The following is a 20,648-nucleotide window of genomic DNA, read 5'->3' on the forward strand; positions in this document are numbered from 1 at the left end:
TGCCATTCGTGATTTTAGTTCAGTTTTAATTGCGACACAGTTCGGTGCGGAACGTCTCGAGTTGTCTCTAATTGCCCTTCACACAAGATTCGTTTATCAATCTCCCATCGATCGAATTCGATTTGGAATTTATGTGAATAAAGGTGTGTGTGTGTCAAAAATATTATGGAAATCAGTGTATTATTTATCAATTGCAAAATTAAATTTGTAATTATTAAATGCCGTTGCATTCATTTGAGCATAATTTAATGCTGTACAAATAGAATATCACGCATACGCCCAAGTATTTAAAGGAAATTACATTCATTACTCACGACCACGATTAAAATGAATACTATATATGTACACGTATTTATTATAGGAGTATGTGCACATTTTATATTTATGCGAGACCGTTCAATAATAATGTCCAGCGCGGAAATAAAAAGAAACGCGAAAATGGAAAATACAGAAAATATAAAAATATAAATGTGAATGAGACCGAGAAATAAAAATAATAAACAATAAAACGGAATTTTCAACATGATTGCTCATTGAAGCACACAATGAAATGCTCGACTTCGTGAGGGCACATCGAAAACTTAACTCGATTTCTGTAACGTGTTGAATTTCCAGTTTAATCTAAATATTTGCCTTAAGTGCTTGCGCCGCCTTCGCATCGGAGTGCTTATTTGCATAAATCTTTATTAAACAACAATAGAAGACTTATAACAATTATTGTGTGTGATGAACAGTATTCAAGCTTAGTAACAATATTAAATAGCGACTCGTTTTAAGTATTTTATTGATGTACAGCTGTGAAATTAAATATAGCATCACTTTGATTCTTCCGCTAAAAAATTGCTTTCTTTAAAAGCAATAAACTTGAAATCTTAATTTAACTTTTATTTCTTTAAAAAATATCTAAATTGCATTGAAAAAGAGTTTTTGGAATATTTATTTCTTATTTTATATATATATATTATGATCTGAAAAGGTACAAATTTAATCTGATGCCATTTTTATTTTCACAGTTGTACCTCAAAAAGCTGTGTTATAAAATTATTCCTTAGTTCAGTCATTGATTGACTGAGTCAGGTTTATTCCCCTTTGCGTGTAGTGTATTTTGATGCTGACACTGCGACGTTGTTCTCTTATTGTTTTTCCCTTTACCAAGAATGCCATCATTATGATGCATTGGTTTAATTAAAGGAATACGTATGCTTGAGGCATCGACTTTTTCCAATTACGTAAAGGCTTTCGCGTTGCTCAAGCAATTACATAAATAGACCGGCGGTCAGCCTCATAAAATTTGCATGCATCTGTGTGGGAAAAATCGAAGACTATCGAAGAGCATTGAAAACAAGAATATGTGATAATTGCAGCATTCATTGAAAAGGAAGCGACTTCATTAATGTGAATCTGTTTGCTTCAACAGACATTAAATTTAGTTGGATCGAAAAAGTTTGAAAGTTCAAAGTTGCGCAAGTTGTGTGCTTAAGTGAGAAAATAATTGAGCTTAATTTACGAAATTTTGCAATTAATTTAAGTGACCAAGGAAAATACTTCGTGCAAGAAAAGTAAGAAAAACAGGAAGAATACGGAGATAAAACAAGCCACATTATAAATCAAGTGCGTATATTTATACCAAAGCTTACTGCACTTACAATGTTTTATTGAAAATATTTACTAACATAGAAAACTTACATGAAACATGCTTCGAGCTACTAGCAAATAAAATGAAAAGTCAACAGTGCAATCTAAAGCCTTCAGCCATTGACTGACCACTTGTTAATCAATAGACCGTTAATTTGAACGTTTTAATTCTAAAGCTGGGAGAAACGTAGGCCTATTTTCGACCGTAGCGCACTTTGGGTTCAACACGCACGAAAAACTCATTAAAATTCGCAGCGGAAACACAAAGTGTACGGCGGACAGCGCTGTAGCCTAAAACATCACGCATACGCCGCGTATACACCTGAAATGACAAGACGCGTTGGCGACATTGGCCCCGCTTTTCATTATACACACATTTCATGTGTGTAGTTACATGCACAGCTCGACCGGAACAGCAACGGCCTTGCAGTATCATCATTGCTCTTGGCTCTTCATATTAAATAAGTTACGAGTCTGCCACACAAGCGTGACATTCTCTCTCACACACTTGCTTGGCTTGTGCAACTTTCGCGCTCATTTGCCATAAATAACATTTGCAAATATGCGACATCAGCCATTTTAAGGATATCCAATATAGCTTCTTGTACTTTAGCTTATTAGATCGTATGGCTTAATGTTCTGCAACCATTAACTAAATTTGCCAGCAAATTGCATCACACACAAACTGCTCTGCTTATATGTACATACATAGTTGTTTATCCCAGACTATAAGCCCGCACTATACTTTCTCACGCTTAACATAGCTATGCTAATAAGCTTTTGTTCTTGTTGCTTGCATTTGCAAAAGCCAATTAGAAAATTGTTCGAATCTCGCAGCTGCTTGTTAGCCTCTGAATTATTAAACGCTTGCTCGGTTTCAGCTATTGGGGCAGCCCTCTAAAATGTGTGGATTATGATTATGGCTAGGGATGCGAATAAATTACGAACAATCACGATTTCAGTAATAAATTAAATGCAAGTATTGATTAATTATATACATCAAATGTTGAAACCGAGATATCGACTGTCATGCGAAGCATTTAGGAATTGTTCATTATTATTTAATTCGCATAAATTAAAATTCTAATCTTAGTTAAATACAAATTACTAAATAACTCAAAATTGTAACAATTTTTATATATTTTAGTATATTTAGTATTTTTTTTTTCAACATTTAATATTCAATTATTATTCAAGTGCTTCACAGTATACAGTTTATTTATTTAACTATGACATGTTTCTTAACATAAATGCTTAATCAAAATGAATAAAAATAAATACTAAATGAATGATTTATTTTGATTAATATGACACCATACACGGTATATTAATATATTTTTAATATTTAATATTATTTGGTATATTTAATATTTTTATAATTATTGAAAATTCGGATTTTCGATAGAAAAAAATAACTTCACTAACCATTATACACTATACGCAGCATATTTATATACCGATTTTAACAAAATATAGTATATTTAGTATTTATATTTATTTTGCTTTAAGTCTCGTTTGACGCACATCCCTAACTATCGACTCAATTTTTGAATTGAAGTTTAATGGAGTGTTGGGTCTGACCCTCGTCGAAAGTAGATGCTGGCAGCTCGTTATTGGCTATTGCCAGCTGGCAGCTGTAAACTTTGTTAGTTCCATAAACAAATTCCAATAATGGGGTACTAAATGGGTTAACAGGCACTTCCGAATTCTGTCAAATTAGCAAATTGATTTTAAATTAGTTGGTATAGGTCATGGCGATACCTTCGTTCGTCCTAAATTTTTAAACAAGCATTCATTAATGAAAATAATTCGACATTTATGGTAGTTTTAAAGTGTTCTAACATGCCCTAATGAGAGTTTAAATACTTTTGGCACATAAACACCTGCGAATCGTGTTTATTTATTTCCATCGCCTTTACAACACAAGAAAAACTTGAGCTCGAAATATGTTCTCCGCACTTTAACTTGTAATTAAAAAAGGATTAACAAGACTATATTGTTTGCAACTCGCAACTTTGTTTCTTATTTCAAGGCTTTAATCTTTAATCTAGTGAAAATTGCATTTTAATATTGTACGTCCTTTTCTCTAGACAATCATTTGCACTATAATGCAGACATTATATAATATATACTGCATTCCCCTAACTAGTGCTTAGCACATCTCCAAAATGTTTATTTTCACACAATACCCAAAAGAGTCAAATCAAAAGTTGTCGACATCAAACAAGTACATAAAATGCAGTCACAACAACAACCCCAAAAAAAAAAAAAAAAATCAGTGCTGAAGGATCTCAATGATGATGTGAGGAAGCTAGCTACGAATCACATACTTAACGCTGCGATTTCACATGAATATTCCGTACGAACTCACTTACTCACTGCGTTAAATCGTCAAGAAATTCGAGCAGAAAATAAGCAACATGAAAGCAGCAAAGCAGATGTATTCAGCATATAAAAACCAACGACATTTGCTTTACTTTTTTTATTGCACTGCAAAATCTGCAGACTTGAGTAGGAGACGAGCATATGGATGTTCTCTTAATGTCTGTCTGCTTACCAAAAAAAAAAAGTTGGAAAATTGGTGCGTAATACAGAAACGAGCTGATTGCAGCTGTAATTTTATTTCTTGGCGGTATTTCTGAGCACATACTGCATAAATATTTTTTGTCAGTTAAGTTATGCAACTAAGTTGCCATATCCACTGCAGACTGCAGCTGCTTTGCCTTTTTCCACATACTCTAGCTTTGGCGCATAAAAAGTATTCTGTATATAAATTTATTTTTGCAGCACATTCTCCGATGTTTAATTAGCTGGAAATATATGCATGCAAAAAAATACCTTTTGGTAATGTAAGAGTAGTTTTGCCCACTTCCTGGGCTCGCTGCTAAATTGCATATATTTGAATGGAATTCCGTTCTGCACCAGAATGTTGGTAGAAAACCCGAAATTATTTATTAAATTTACTGCGTTCCTGTGACTGTGTTTAAAGTATGCATATGGAACACAGAAAATGCACTGTCTACTCTCAAAAACCCCAGTCCTCTCATATTTCTAAAACAACATTTACATTTCCGTGCATGCTTTGATTTTGCTCTTTTTTTTCTTCTTCGAACTGTCGAGCAATGTTTTGTCTTCCGCCTTTGACATTTCCAGTCTATTCATCATTTCGTTTAACTGGCTGAACTTTGCATGGTTTTGGCATTTAGCATTTGGCAAGTTTTCGAAGGATGCATTCAGCAAGTGCATTGCATATTACAAATATGAGTTCGTCTTTAAATTTTATGTGCGTAAGCTGGCAGTTCAATTTCCGTATCCGTTTCAGTTTCCGCTACCGTTTCCGCATAGTAGCACATTTTTATTTTCATTTTTGCATGTGGCTTTCACTCACCTTAGTGCTGCTTACGAGTGCGCGCAATAACACTTTGTTGCCAGCTGCGAAACGTGCAAATTAGTTGTGGTTGCACTTACTTCATATCATATTCGCTTCAGTCTCCACATAAATGTGGATACTTTGTTGCAGCTGTCGGTATCAATGCCAATGGCAAATACATTTTGCATTTTATGGACACGTGAGATGTTCGCTTTTCATGTGTTGTTTTTTGCATCAATACTTCATCAGTTTCGTTCGCATTTCGTTGACTTAGTAGCTCTCATTAACTATTAGCATCTGATTAGAGTTTGCCAATATGTAATATTCTGTTAAATTGTTGGGAGTTCAGCAAACAAAACCAAAACATCATTAAAATGTTGTCGCAAGTTTGCATTTAACTTGCTTAAGCCTCTTATCAGTTTTGATAACGGAAATTGCCAAAGTTGCTCGTTCAAATAACAGCGAACAGTCTCTCAGTTCAGTCACGACCGCTGTTAAACTCTCTTACGCTGTTAAGCGAGGGAAATTTTAACAGCGTAGCGACGCGATGCGTTACATTCACTGTTGCGCCTAAAAGAGAGCAACAGTATTGGAATTAAAGTAGCGCAGCCGTTGAATTTATTTGATTGAAATTCTCGCAGCATTATAAACGAGCTTCGACTTGTCCTGACAGTCGTATGTTTGGCATGCTTGATTTGCTTGGGACTTTGTGCTGTCTCCGCCTTCCGTTACGCCCGCCCGCGGCTGTTATTATTGTCATTTTTTTATTGGCCTTCAAATTCCGCTGGAGTAATGAAAAACGTTTATGTTTGCGTTACATTTGGCAGTGCTTATTTTGTTATGACCAAGTTCCGTCAAAGTTGCGACGCACACGGCCTATAAAAAGACGCGGAGTCTCTTAAGTAACTGTGCTCCCCCCCCTTTTCTCTGCCCAACACTCCTTGCGATGATAAACATAAAAATGCTTATAGATTTTGATGACATTATAAATTTATGATTGACACTCAGCAAGGCCGCATTGATTTCTGTTCGCGTTCTCCGCTAGTTGAGGTCTTTCATAAAATTGTCACATGTCTTTCCGCACTCTCTCTCTGGCGACAATTTGCAGCACTTACTTATGCGGCATGACTCATTAGGAAACGGCAAAACATAAGCTGAATTATGGTCTACTCGCTGAAATCATAAAGTATCCCATGAATGAACTCATAAGCATACTAAATACTTAAGCTTTAGCTTCTGTGCTGTCAAAGGGAAATCACAGAACTCTTCTTTTGCACAGTGGTAACAAATTAATGTCTTAGTTTTTATATTATTCTGATTTCTACCATCTCTAATGTGTACAAAAGAAAATAAAATTTCTTATTTAGTTTTTAATGGTATTCATTTAAACTTCTATTTTACAATGTTATTATTATAGTTTCTCCAAGTTTCTCTTTTTTATCTATACATCCTTTTTTTAAGTATTATGTAATACTTTCATGTTTTGAATAGTGCTTAATGAGAACTTAATTTAAGTGTTATCCCTAAATGATAAAAGATTCACAGACAACAAATGTTTATTTATTTATAACTTGTTAACTTTTTAGTACACAAATTAATTTATTAAATAAATAATGTAATTTAAACAAAAATGTTGATCCATCCCCCATTATTATTATTATTCTATATTTTTGTAATCTTGCTACTTGATGTGTAAGCTTTTAAAGTATTAAATTATAAATATCTTTTTAAGCTGTCATGTAGAAATTCTGAATTCTGAATTCCATTACTAAGTTTATAAATTGTTCTTAATGTTTGTTTCCCTCTTCTAATGTATAACTTGTTAAGCTGTCAATATGTAGCAGAAAACCTGTTTTATAAATAATCATATAATACAAAAATGAAGCTGTTGTTAAGCTGTGCCTTCTGTTGGTTCTGATTAAAAACACATTCTAAAAGTATGTCATACATCTTCGTTTAAATGATTTGCAACTGTTTTTCAAATGTTTCCTTTTTAATTTTTTGTTGCTTTTTTTTTTGTGTGTTTGTTGTGTTGGGCTAGAAGGCAACATAATTCATGTACTCTCGCTCTCTATGTTTGGGTTTTGGGTTTTGGATTTGGGAGTTGCTCGAACACAAAGTTGCCAGACTTACTCGCTGAGCAATAAAACAATTCCGCCCGAAAGTATGCTGTTAAAAATGTAGCATATCCCGCGGCGCCCAGAAGAAATCACAGCTGCAACAGCAGAAGCAACGGTAAAAGCCACCGCCACAGCAACGGCAACAGCAACAGCATTGACGGTATTTCAAAGATTTATACTTCAGTCCTGTTAAAATTGTATTTAATTTTTTTTTTGTTTCTGATGAAAACTTTCCCGTTTTTCGTTTCTCGTTGCCATTTCACATTTCTCATTTCTCACTTTTGTGCGTTTTTTATATTTTCGGGCCAACTTTTCGGCTGGAACTTTCTTGGTGTGCCGAGTGCATGCTTATTGCCATTGTTACAATGTGCAGGGGGCGTGACCAGGCCGCCTCCTTACAGCTTAGCACACAAAGTAAGTTTACGCTCTTTTTTGTTTAAGCCGTTTCAGTTGCTGCTGCTGTTGCTGTTATTGTTATTGTTGTTCTTGTTGTTTATTATAGTTAGTGTTGTTGTTGTTGGTGTTGGTGTTGTTGTCGTTGCTACAATGCACACAAAAGCTTGCATTGTTTGCTTTGATGTGCTCTGTTTGCACCTGTCTCATAGATAGCTTTGACGACTGCGCGTCTCTTTGATGTCAAATATCAGAAACTATTTTATGACATCTGCATAAACCAAACAGCTGACTATTGACTGTAGTCTGTTTTCCTTTCCAAATGTCCACAAATCAAATGTGGCGCCGCCCAAAGCCAAACTACAACTACAACTACATCATTTCATTTCCATTCATTGCCGCCGTCAAGTCAAGGACAACACGACGCGTCACCTGCAATCAATTCGCAGCTCAGCTGTAGTTGCAAAGGAATATAGAATGCTATTTCACTTTTTGTATGTTTGCAACGTGGGTATTAAATAATATTTAGTAAAGGGAATGAACTGAATAAGTCCACCTTCATAGTTCGTTTTTGATTTTTAAATTCTTTCTAGTTCGTTTTTTTCCAGTTGTTCATTTTTGATCTATGATTCATTCTTGTTCACATGGTAACTTTTGTTCAAAGTTCGTTTTTTATTCTTAGTTTTTTTTAAGTTCTTGTTCGTCCTTTTTCTATTGTTTAGTAAACAACGTTTACTTTTGATCTGTGGTTCTTTCTTGTTCACATGGTAACTTTTGTTCAATAATTCTTTATTTTTTTCAAGTTCTATTTGAATTGTGAACTGATTAAGTTCGTTTTTGTTTTTTAGTTCGCTCTTGTTCAGTTGTTTATTTTTCATCTGTCGTCCATTCCTTTACATGATCATTTTTGTTCTATAATACGGTTTTTTTTATCATGTTTCATTTTGATCTTAAACTGATGTGAATAAGTTCACCTTCATAGTTCGTTTTTGTTTTTTAATTCGCTCTTATTCAGTTCTTTTTCAGTTGTTCCCTTTTGATCTGTGTTTTTTTTTCTTGTTCACATGGTTCACTCTTGTTCTATAGTTCGTTAATTTCCTCAAGTTCCATTTTGATCAGCACTTCCAGTTGATAAGCAAGCCTTCCACAAATTTAATTGGACCACAAAAAAACAAATTCCAAAAACTACAAGTTTTGGCTAAGCATAACAGGAGGAGAGCAATTTCAGTTGACATTTTAAATGAAAGCATTCAGCAATGTGAATAATGTCCATCAAAACTGTGGTCATCGCAAAAAATTTGCTTGACATTTGGTCAAGTGTTATGATTGGCAATGTGATATTTATGGTATATCAATTATTCTATGGTATATTTTAATTCAGTTCAATTTTAAATATATATCTACTTTTATACAAAAACCTTATTGGCTGACAATCTGGTATATTTTAAAGGTAGTAATATATCAATATACCAAATAAAGCTTCTGGTATATTTTAAGTATTTTGTTGGCATATTAATTTGTCATATTTTAACATTAATACTGCACTATTTTGCATTCATTCGATCACATTCGACATTAGCTTTATTACTTCTTGTTCTATTGTTTTACATATTTATAAAATTAAGATAAAGTGTCAATATATGTATAACTGACAATCATACTTTACTTACTTACTAATTAACAAACACGTATTGGGAGCCTCAATAAAAGTCTACTAGTGTCTACTTTTTACTTTTAGTACTTACAATAGTAACTAATCTATTACTATTAGCAAGTGTACCTACAGTCAAGCGATTACAAAGCGCATGCATAAATTGTCCCATAAACAACAAAATTAATTTTCCATTTTAATTGCAAGAAAAGTACCCTTGCTATGAATATATGAACTATATTTTAACATATTTATTATTCTTAATAGTGAACGCGAGTTAAAAGTTAGTCAACCTCTACTTCTTACTACACCAATAGATATCACTTAAAAGCATGACAATAAGGAAATATTAATTTTTACACTATCCAATCAGGGTATCACTTAATCGCCCAAACTCTCAGCTGCAGTTTTCATATTGACTGTGCTTCCATTTTCCCCTACTGAAATTTTCAGTGTTTTGCAATGGATGCCAAGTTGCTTTGACAGTGTAAATTGTTTGACAAGAGAAATATAAGAAGACAGGAGAATGTGAGTGAGTCAAGTGAAAATTGATGAGCATTTAATGTGGCAAAAGCTTGAACCGTATGTCAAGCAATTTCAACCTCAGAAGTCAACCGCAAATTGAACACAAGAAATACACTCTGATTGTCACTTCTGGGAATGCGCTTTGAGGCCTTTTCCCCCCTTCCAACAGGATGGAGGAAGGCGGCATTTGAATTCAAGTTGTGGTCGAGCAAATGACTCAGACTCAATTTGCTTTCTGGCTGCTGCCCACTTTCATTTCGATGATGTATTCGAATCATTTGTGTTTGTTTTGCCTTTTGCCAGAATGTTGGGCAGAGAATTCTGCTTGATTGGTTGCAGGCCTCTGTGTGTCCACATTAACTATGAGTGATCTATAGTTAATTACGAGCATTATTGTTCAACTCAACACAACTTAACTCATGCTGAGCTCAACATGTGCTGCTAAGTGCCAAGTTACCAAAATTACCAAACATTTCTTCTTTTTTTTTCTTTGTGTGTAAGTCAAAGTATTTGTTTTTCTCACCACTTTTTGCTGAGATTGTGATTGATTGGATGCTGCCTCACCAGCTGCTGTTTATACGGGTAGCTGAAGGTATTTTCATTGAGAATCAGCATTGGCCTAAATACATATAATGTTTTGTAGTAAAAATTTTAGCTTTACTTCAATGCATGTACTTGAATTTAAGAGCCTAAAAGGATGCTCATAATTTAGTGAAATTACCGAAGGACGCCACATAAAAAGCGAAACCTAAAGGAAATATCAAAATTATTGTTATCAGGCTGACACACACACACTCGCATACACTCGCACACACTGGCACACACGCTGAGCTTTTATGGCAGAAACTTGGCGTAATGCAGCCTCAGGCTGGACCCAGCTTCATCGTTGTCCAGCTGCCAGTTTCAGTTTGAGTTCCAGTTTTTCATTGTTTTATGCCAGAGAGGAGGACTAAAATGGTTGGCCCACATTTGCTTCTCCATTTGGTGATTATGCCTGATTTTCATTTAGATGATGGACGAGGACATTCCCCCCTTTTGTACCCTACTTATTCCTGACAATATTGCCCACCAAAATACTCGTAGGCTGGCCAATTGGCCAAGCGGAGCGTGTGTTAAATTTTATGTCTGCGTCGCGTGAGCTGTCAACAAACCATAAAAAGTTTTATTTTTAATGTTGGCCCCTGGCTTCAATCTTGCCACAAAGTTGCAGATGCCTGGCCATGTGTGTCAGTGTGTGTGTGTGTGTGTGTGCGTGTGCTGCTGGCTGATTTTATAATTTCATTTCATTTTATGCCTGGCTCTGGTGTGCAACTGATAAGGTCTTATGGCAAGGTCTTACAGTGCCAAGGCAAACAGTTGAGTTTTATAGATATTTTCTTTATTTTGCATTTCGCGTATTGAAAATTGGCCCATATTCAAGGCAATTAATTTCGGATTTCTGATCAATTAAATTGTTTGCTTTTGTTCATCGAATTTGCCTAGGATTCGATTGACTAATGAGAATGTTTTGCTGTTCGCATTAATTAAGTCAAAGTCAAGTATGTGTTGAAATGTACTCAATGCACTTCCTAATAAACCTGTAGCAATTAGCTGCAAATGCATGGGGTCGCATGTTAAGTCGATCAACGCTGCGTATGATTAATGTACGTGCCTCAATGCCGAAAATGCGGAATGCCAAATACGGAATACGGTATGTGGAATGGGGAATGGGTATTGGCAAATGGCTCATAAAACTGATTTACGACTCAGAGTTCGGGTGAAGTTAATTGGCTATCAAAAAGTTCAGGTTGTAAGTTGTTGCGTTTATTTGAAGAGTAATTCAACTTTGCCACGTTTTAAATAGACGCAATTAATATTTGTTGCTGTCACGCCTTCGAGCAAAGCGAAATCAATTTCACATTATTACTAACCCCCTTGGAAGCGAAGAGAGCGGCGACTATCAGAAAATCTCGAAAACAATTCAGAAAGCAAACTCTGGGAGGAGGCAGGAGACGGGCAAACACGGGAAATTCAATTCAATCAAGACGTCTACTTCGTCTGCATTAAATCTGAATTCCAAATGCCAGTGGGCACAAAACCGGATGGCAAGGGGAAGGGTAAGGCCACTCAGCGGCAGCGGCAGCTTCAGCGTCTGGCAAACAAACCTTTAACTTTATCAAAGGTGCTAAATTTCACAAAGTGTCGTTGGCTTCACGCGAAATCAAATGCAAACAAGTTGAGAGAGTTTTCAACGTTGCCCAAACAGTTTTCCTTATCTGAGTGTGTGCTTAGGTGTGCGAGTGAATGTGTGTGTGTGTCTGTTTGTGCCTGCTGTGTATGAGTGGGCGTAGACGCGCATAAATTTACGCTATAGTCTGAGCTACGTGCTGTGGCACAGCCTAAAGGATTATTGTTGCCACAGACACAGTCAGAGTCAGAGTCAGAGTCACAGGCAGCAGGAACAAGACACAACACAGCAAGGAGAAGAATCGCTTGGCCTTGATACTGTAGCCAAAGGCAAAAAGGGGCAGCGCCACAACTTCATATCAGTTTCGTTCTGATGGGGGCGTAACAGCAGCTCAGTTATTGGCAAACACAAGTGAAAATTCTGCAGGCTGATTGACTTTGATATACCTCCAGCTATGAGCGTCACTCGATGTCGCTTCAACTCCATGGCAATAAAAAACGTTGCGAGATTTTTTGCGCTTGCATAGTGGAGAATTTTTTTTTTGTTTTGGGTAAACACATTTTCAACAAGTATGCAAATTTATGATGTTTTAACGTTAACATATTATATTAACAGCACTCAAGCAAGCAAGCGAGTTAAATAACAGAAATGTTAACCTAACAGTGTTGTCTTAAAACGTTAGCTGTTCATCTCGTTGGTTGTTGAAGTCTTTTGATGTTAATTGTTTATATATGTATGTACATTTACAAAACATCTTAACTTATTAAAATGTGGCTGGATTTTCAACCCTGTTACTATTAAAATACTTTTTTTTGCATGCAAATTTACAGTATTCTGATGTTAATGTATTGAGAGGAGCTCTAGCTATTAAGTTACATAATATTAATGCAAACTTAACAGCTTAGGCTTTAAATATTGGCTGTTAAACTTGTTGGCTGTTAAAGTCATTCATGTTAATTTTTTAGAGAATTTACCAATTAATTAATCGGAAATAAAAAACATAATTCATGAAAATTGGAACCGAGATTCTCCAAGGCAACGGTGATTAAAGCTTTAATTGAATCCTTTGCTTCGGGCAACTGTAAGATAAAGTCCCTTGTGAAAGATGCTCAAGTAAAAAATTCGATCTACGTATAAGATCAACCCTGTTAATACATTTTTCATGCTAATTTCCGATAATTTGAAGCTAACATATTAAGAAAAAAATCAACCTGTTAAGTTACATATCATTAAAGTTAACTTAACAGTGCAGTTTTTAAATTGGTTGTTAAAGTTATTAGCTGTTAAATCCGTTGATGTTGATTTTCTTCATTTTCAATATAATAAATGTTTAACAAAAAAACTTAATACTCAAAAAATTGAACTGTATGATGTTCCCTCATATTTGTTTTATCCTTTAATACTAACATATTGCTTATTTAGTGCACATGTTTCTAAAATTGTGTAACTTTAGCAAGCCTCTATCTTCTCCGTTTTAGAGCCCTACAGTTTTGCAAGCACTGTAGATGCATCTTTGCTTTTTACTTCGTCGGGTATTTGCGGTAACTGTCGTCGGCAAGTGTTCGAGTATTGCGGTCGTTTCGCTTGTGTCTTCATTGCAAATGCGTAAAGCTATAAAGTTGTGTGTGTGTGTGTGCTCTTCAATTCAAATAAACAGCAAACGTTAATGTGAATTGCGATATAAATAGCATTAACAATTGAATAAAACTGCACATACATACCTATTTAAAAGACTCTTCATAAATTAAATATAAAAGTAATGTTAATTGTTTGATCTATTTATAGTAACAGACCGCCAACATGGTCAATGTGAGTGAGACAACGGATCTGCAGAATGAGGAGCTTGCCTTGGACACCACAATTTCGCATGGCAATGGCAACTCTGGTCCAACTGTGCTTGTCAACGCCACAACAACGGATGCCAACGGCAAACCAAATCAGCGAGTCTACGAGCCACGAGAACGTTTCATCATAACCAAGAATGTTGTCGTCATTGGCCTCGCATTCATGATACACTTCACGGCCTTCCACGGCACATCGAATCTGCAGAGCTCGGTGAATGCCGACAAGGCACTCGGCACCACAACGCTGGCTGTTATCTATGGCTCCCTCATATTGTCCAACATATTTTTACCCATGACAGTGATTAGGTGAGTGCTCTAATTCCCAGCTGACTGACTCGCAAAAAGCGGTTGATGGAATGCGTGAATAGTTGCAGAATAATTATGCTAAAAATAAATACTTGCTGTGTTTTGTTGTACAAGTTATTATTGCAATCACGTGTATAGTATTTATAGGAACAACTGCGACACTTTTAATTATCGAGGTAATATTAATAGGAAAAGTGTATGCACTTTTTAATGAGTTGGGTAAACAACTGAAAGACCTTGAAGCACTAGGAATGGTAGCAAACAAATAATATTCTATTAGGAAACTTTGATTAATAGTATATTACAATGGACATTCAAATTAAATTAATAATATTAATAACTTTGTTGCCGTCCGTGCCTTTAAATACGATGTACATATGTATTCAGAGATGGAGAGATAATTTCGACAGCATTTGTAATACACACAGATAAAGTCACGCCCACTTTGCTCCAGCATATCGATAAAAATCGAATTTTAGCATAGACAATAATAATTATATTTTTTATAATTACTGAAAATTTGGTTGTAGTCAGATAAAAATTGTAGAAGTTTTATAAAAAATAATTTTGTATGAACAAAACAATCTTGTACGTAAAAATAATTTGGTATATGTATTTTGTATTCTATGGTGTAATATACTATATCAATATACCAAATATAGCTATTGGTATATTTTTTAAATATAGTTGTGGTATATTAGTTTGGTATATTTGGAAATTAATACCGCACGATTTGTAGTTTTCTTACTAGTTTTGAACAAAATTGCTCAATAAATAGTTCATTAATTCATTAACTCTTTTATATAAACTATCATTTAAAAGACTTATTTTAATCTAATTACCTAACTGCTTTTTAAGTGTATGTAGGCAGCGGCTAACAATATGTTAAATCATAATACCAAATCAGATATAAATAAATCCATTCTGTTGAAACACTAATATTATCGATTCAAGTTATGAATAATTTACGAGCTACGAAATCATTTAAATTGATTGCCATATTGAAATATTTTCTTGTGTTGATTATTCAAATAAAAATCACTTGAATTGCAATGGCATTCATGATTTATGTTTTAATATAGTTGGCACAAATTGTAAACGATTGTTTAGCTAAATCACTGACTTGTCAGATTTATTTGATAAATGGTTTAATACAATGAACACAACTGAAAGTCACAATTCAAAATAATCGTGATTTATTATGATCACAACCTGTTGACGATTGAAATATTTGCATGCAAATTGTGTTCTTTTATTTAGAGCCTTTTAAATATTAGTTCATGAGCATGAGTTGTCAATATAGAATTTAGCTAAAGCATTGCTCAAAAGATTACTTTCACTTCAAACTGATGCTCAACTGAGACTCAACTCATTGGCATATAATTGCTTCCATTTCACATCGCGGAGAACGCATAAATTTTCGGGTTGCTATAAATGTTGGGCAATTGTGTGGCATTTTTATGGCAATTTTATGCAGATGCGACAGTTAAGAAGGTTGCGTAGGCGTGGAAGGGAGGCTGGGCTGTAGCTCAACGTGTTCGACTGTTAAATGTCAACAGGAAGTCCTTGGATTAGGAGGGCTGACAATATTGCATTCCCTCACACCTCATTCATCCCCGAAGCGTAATCTTTCACTTTTTTTTGGCAGGCAGCCATTTTGTTTTGGCTGACATTTAAACAAATCGCTAATTTATAGGAGACGTTAGCATTTCACCCCCTTCTCTTTCGACTCTTCCCTTCCCCTTCCGTTGCGCAGCACAAGTTTCGACGCATTTTTCCAACCCGTTTGACTTATTCCAGGCACGCACACAAGCCGTTGGCCCAGAAATGCTGACCGTGGCAACTTTAATCAGTTAACTCGATTTATTTAGATTTATGGCCGTCCTTGGGACTACTCTCTGTCTCACTCTCTCTCCTTCCCATTTCACATATGTCCAGTGCCTAATACCAAAGCAAAACAAGCTCTCACTTATCTCATGCCACTTACTCTAATCAACAGTTGGTTCGGCTGTCGTCTCACCATGGCTTTGGCTCTCTTTGCCTACATGCCGTACATTGCTGCCCAGTTTTATCCACGCTTCGAGACACTCATTCCCGCTGCCCTCATGGTGGGCTTTGGCGGTGGACCATTGTGGTGTTCAAAGTGCACATATCTGTCCACTGTCTCCGAGGCACTAACCCAGGTGCGGGGCAGCAGCTCTCGCAAGGATGTCAATACGGTCAAGTTCTTTGGCTTGTTTTTCATCTTCTATCAAATGGCCCAGGTGTGGGGCAATCTGATATCCTCATCGGTGCTGACACTGAGTGCAGCTGAGCCAACGTCGCCCGCAAATGAGACACTCGAAATGGAAGAGCTCGAGGCGAGCATCAGTCGAGTGGGCGAACTTTGTGGTGCACAATTCTGTCCAGGCATTGGCGCTGAAGTGAATCCCAATCTAGTGCCGCCGGCGCCTGAGCAAATCCGATTACTTAACTCGATATTCCTAATGTGCATGGCCGGCGCTGTGGTCATGATGATCTTTGGTGTCAGCTCCTTAAAGCGGTAAGCAGCATCTTTCTACTAACGTGAATGTATTTAATTTACAAATTATTTATATTTTTACAGCTATGGCGTTAAGCGTGGCGATACTGGGGATGGCATCTCGGGACTGCGACTGCTAACGGTGACCATTAATCTGCTGCGTAAGCGGCGACAAATTCTCATGCTGCCCATAACTATGTTCATTGGACTGGAGGAGGCTTTTCTCGCAGTGGACTTCACACGCGTAAGTGAGATTTTAAGCTTTCAAGCGAAGACAACAACCACTAACAAGTGTTTGCTTTATTCACCACAGTCGTTTGTCGCCTGTGGCTGGGGCATTTCCAAGATTGGCTTCGCTATGATTTGCTTTGGCATTGCGAATGCCATTGCCGCTGGCATCGCCGGTGCTCTTGTGGAACGCATTGGACGTGTTACACTGGCGGCCATCTGCGCAGTGCTCAATCTGTGCCTGCTCACCTACATGTACACCTGGGAGGCGCGTGAGGGAGACTACTTGAGCTATTGCGCCTTTGCGGCTATCTGGGGTATTTGCGATGGCGTTTGGTTGGTGGTTGTCAATGGTGAGCTTAAAGTGGTTGGTGTTCGCATTTAGTCGTTGCTCAAACCTTTCCCCTTTACAGCTTTCTATGGCATCCTGTTTCCCAACCACCTGATTGCCGCTTATAGCAACTTCCGTTTATGGGAAAGCACAGGTTCAGTTATTGGCTACGTCATCAGTTCACAGCTGTGCACATCCACCAAGCTTATCATACTCATGTGCGTGATGCTCGTCGGCTGCATAGGGTATGTGATTAACTCAGATAACCAATTAGCTTCTATTTACAAGGTATCTTCTTTTAAAGATATGGACTGATTGAATATCGTGTGTGGCAAAAGCAGAAGAACATGGAGGCCATGCTGAGTGATTGATGAATGCGATATGATTACCACTTAGTTCTAACTTGATGTGATATTGCCAGCCTTACACTAAGTGCAATTAAGAACAATGCTCCCTTAGCAATCTAGAATATAGGTTTTTTATTGCAAATAAATCTTCATGAAAAGATTAATGAAATGAAAAACGTTGTTCATATTTTTTAATTATATTGGTTTTTTATTACAATTATTTAAATATTTGTTCAGTTGTTCATTTGTTCATGATTTTGTTTCATCTTGTGTACCATTTTAATTTTGTAATTGAAATGTTTATTTTTTTTTATATATTTCGTATATTCTGTTTTTTTCTGTCCATCATTTTAAATTTCTACATAAATTTGCTTATTCTAAATTTTTAGTGCGCTGCCATACAATTTCTGTTTCTTTTTCTGTTTTTTGTTTGTTGGATGGGAGGAAGGAAAGGTATTGATGGCCAAATGAGAATTGTTAATTGCTAGAGTTAATAATTCGTTTATAAATGGTTTAAATAAAATACAGTTTAGTATATATATGTTATTTGAATATAGCCAACGCATTAAATGCAAGTATTATTAATCATCGCTTAAATTTATCAAGAATTTCTCAATTGTGTCATTTTGTGTTGCCCTTTTGGTTTTTTCTTCGCTTAGCCATACAAATTGTTAAATGTAAATTTTCGTTTTTGTTTTTTTAAATTGTGAATTCATTAAATATTCTTGTTTGTATTTCATTAATTTATATATTCCGTTTTTTGTTTATCTTTTTTGCTTTCATTTTTGGGAATGGCACATCGATATTATAAAATGGGCCCTAAAAACAGCACAAGTCTGCGCCTAGAGACATTCGACTTTAGACTACTTTTAGGCTATTTGGGATATGGTTAGATGTTATGTTATTCATAATCGTAATTAATCGTAAATAGTAAATATTACACATACACTCGCATTATTTATACCATATATTTAATATTGGGGACATATGCTCTGATACACACTCAGATACGTACTCATTGTAAATGCTATGACACACCTTTTACTTTACATGGCCTAGACTCTAATCGCTAATTGTTTAAAACTATCACATAATACACACAAACTATATACAGTATACTATCTCTCTCGCTCTCGCTCTTGCTCTCGCTCTCACTTTGTTTCTTCCTCTATGTACATGTCCTACTAGACCATGCCCTTGGACATCATTCGCACAGTGTTCTTGAGTGCTTGCCGCTTGTTGCAGAACCAAATACGAATCACTTCACGTTCGTAGCCCAGCTGATGCGCCAGTCCAGTGATTTCGGTGCCTGTTTATAGCAAAAGAATATTATTAGGGCATGCCCAAAAGTATGTAATGGTTTTTTGGTTGCGATGAAAGTTACCACTCACCCGATGGATGCGTATTGCGCTCAAAGTGCGCATTCAACAGCTCCAGCGCCTGAGGTGTGAACGATGTGCGACGCTTGCGCTTCTTTGACGGCTCCACGCCAATGTAGTCAGTTAAATGATTTTGGCCCGACTTGTAGCGATTCCAGTGACTAAAAGTGTCGAGTGTGGGGAATAGATAGAAATGCAGTTTAGTATTGATAGTCAGGTGTGTGGTGGAACGGCGCGTGGAACTGCCTCCATACTCTCACCTCTCTTCGGCCTCCTTCATCCAACGCTCGAGGACGGGCTTGATTTTCTGCGCACTCTTTGGTGTGATGTCCAGTTTCTCGAACCTAGAGATATAGTGGGTCTTTTTAGTATTAGAGCTACTCTCACTCTCACGCCTGTGTGCGCGAATTAAACGAACGTAAAAGAAACGTAACTAAAGTGCCAGGACATTGTCAAGTAGCATACTTTTCGCATTCTCTTTTCATTTTTTTTTTTTAAATAGTTTTCTTTTGTTTTTGTATTTTGTTAACCAAAAACTCGTACAATATTAGATTGCTGCTGAAATTGCTCATTGGCAATGCCCTGGCCAATTTATTTTCAAATTGTTTTCTTTTTTTTTTTTTTGTTGAAAAGCGCATACTTGTAAATGAAAATAATAACGAAACCAAAAACTGAAATAAATGAGCTCTAGCACTTTAGTTAGGTTTCACACCCGCACACACACACAATCACACACACGAGTACACACACACATACATGTTCTGTTGTTGCGTCGACAGTTGAGCGGCATACATCTGAGCAGCGAGTGCACTGCTTGCATTTTGGCATTTTGGGTTTGTTTGACAGTTTTGTTTTGTTTTGTTTTTTGTGGACAGTCGCAGTTGAGAGTGTGAGAAGGAGAAGGAGACAGTTGGCGATTTGACGATTTGCGATTAGCGATTGGCGATTCAAAAATAAACAAATAAAATAAATAAAATTAATTTTGCATTATTTTTGATCACTTTGATTAAACAATTAACTAATTTAGCATATATGAATAAAAATTATTTCTGTATTTATTACACTAGATGTATTAGAAATATATGTATTTGCATTTTATATTATTTTTTCAAAGCATGTTCGAAATGTCCTGGCACTCTACAAAATTGTTCCAGAAATATTATAAAACTAATTAAAATTAAAGTGTTTGAAATTTGTGTTGGCTTAGGAAAGAAAATGAAAAATCCTAACGATTTACTACAATAATTAAAAAGAAATTAAATTTTATTGCACAATTTAAAATTGAAATATTGAGACTCTTTTACTTAAATCAGATTAAATTGAAATGAAATATAAAAAGTAGAGTTCAGATTGACTTTACAATAATTTTCCCTACATTTTGTTTTCAACACTAATTGATAGAATTACAAGTAAGTAATTATTTCTCACAATTGGCAATACTTGAAAACATTTTTCACATTTGCAAATAGAACTTATGTAATTAATTTGTTGACTAACGTTTACTATTATCACATTAGAATAGACCCGGTGTGAATAGCTTAATTGAGTAATGTCTGTTTTGTATCTGTGAATCAAGCGTTCTATTCATAGCTCACCTGCATATGGCACTCTGACTGTAGGCGGGTCCCTCGGTCACCGATAGAGCTTGTCCCACCTGGGTCTGGGTGAGGCCCAGCGAGAGGCGACGCAGCTTGAATGCCTTGGCAAACTCCTTGATCTCGTCCAGATCGATGCCATCGACCACATTTGTGGTTGCCTGATTAATGGTGGGTTCATCTGAAAGATGCGTTTAAATTCAAGGGTTAAAGTCAACACTGCGTATGCGTATTGC

At 36.0% G+C, this 20,648-nt stretch overlaps 2 protein-coding genes across 10 annotated transcripts in view; one reads left to right on the forward strand and one right to left on the reverse strand.

Moving 5' to 3' along the window:
* Window positions 1-42: 42 nt before the first annotated feature.
* Window positions 43-17,614, forward strand: LOC132789629 (UNC93-like protein). The gene is made up of 7 exons (XM_060797771.1): window positions 43-143; window positions 13,647-14,011; window positions 16,011-16,553; window positions 16,617-16,776; window positions 16,846-17,113; window positions 17,174-17,336; window positions 17,396-17,614. The coding sequence occupies exons 2-7, from the start codon at window positions 13,662-13,664 to the stop codon at window positions 17,460-17,462; spliced, it is 1,551 nt and encodes a 516-aa protein (XP_060653754.1). The 5' UTR covers window positions 43-143; window positions 13,647-13,661; the 3' UTR covers window positions 17,463-17,614.
* Window positions 17,615-17,737: 123 nt separating this feature from the next.
* LOC132789628 (POU domain, class 6, transcription factor 2) overlaps window positions 17,738-20,648 on the reverse strand; it is a 100,816-nt gene continuing 97,905 nt past the window's right edge. For 4 of the 9 annotated variants that reach the window (XM_060797761.1, XM_060797768.1, XM_060797769.1 and 1 more), the window contains 5 exons: window positions 20,413-20,593; window positions 19,574-19,630; window positions 19,078-19,161; window positions 18,830-18,978; window positions 17,738-18,747 (listed from right to left, as the gene is read on the reverse strand). In XM_060797761.1, the coding sequence (XP_060653744.1) occupies window positions 18,623-18,747; window positions 18,830-18,978; window positions 19,078-19,161; window positions 19,574-19,630; window positions 20,413-20,593 (596 nt within the window). In that variant the 3' untranslated portion in view covers window positions 17,738-18,622. Of the gene's footprint in view, window positions 18,748-18,822; window positions 18,979-19,071; window positions 19,162-19,573; window positions 19,631-20,412; window positions 20,594-20,648 lie in introns of those variants that run through there. The other 5 variants (XM_060797764.1, XM_060797762.1, XM_060797763.1 and 2 more) reach the window with 5 other exon arrangements.

The sequence above is a fragment of the Drosophila nasuta genome, chromosome 3, assembly GCF_023558535.2.
Source record: "Drosophila nasuta strain 15112-1781.00 chromosome 3, ASM2355853v1, whole genome shotgun sequence".
Classification (NCBI taxonomy): domain Eukaryota; kingdom Metazoa; phylum Arthropoda; class Insecta; order Diptera; family Drosophilidae; genus Drosophila; species Drosophila nasuta.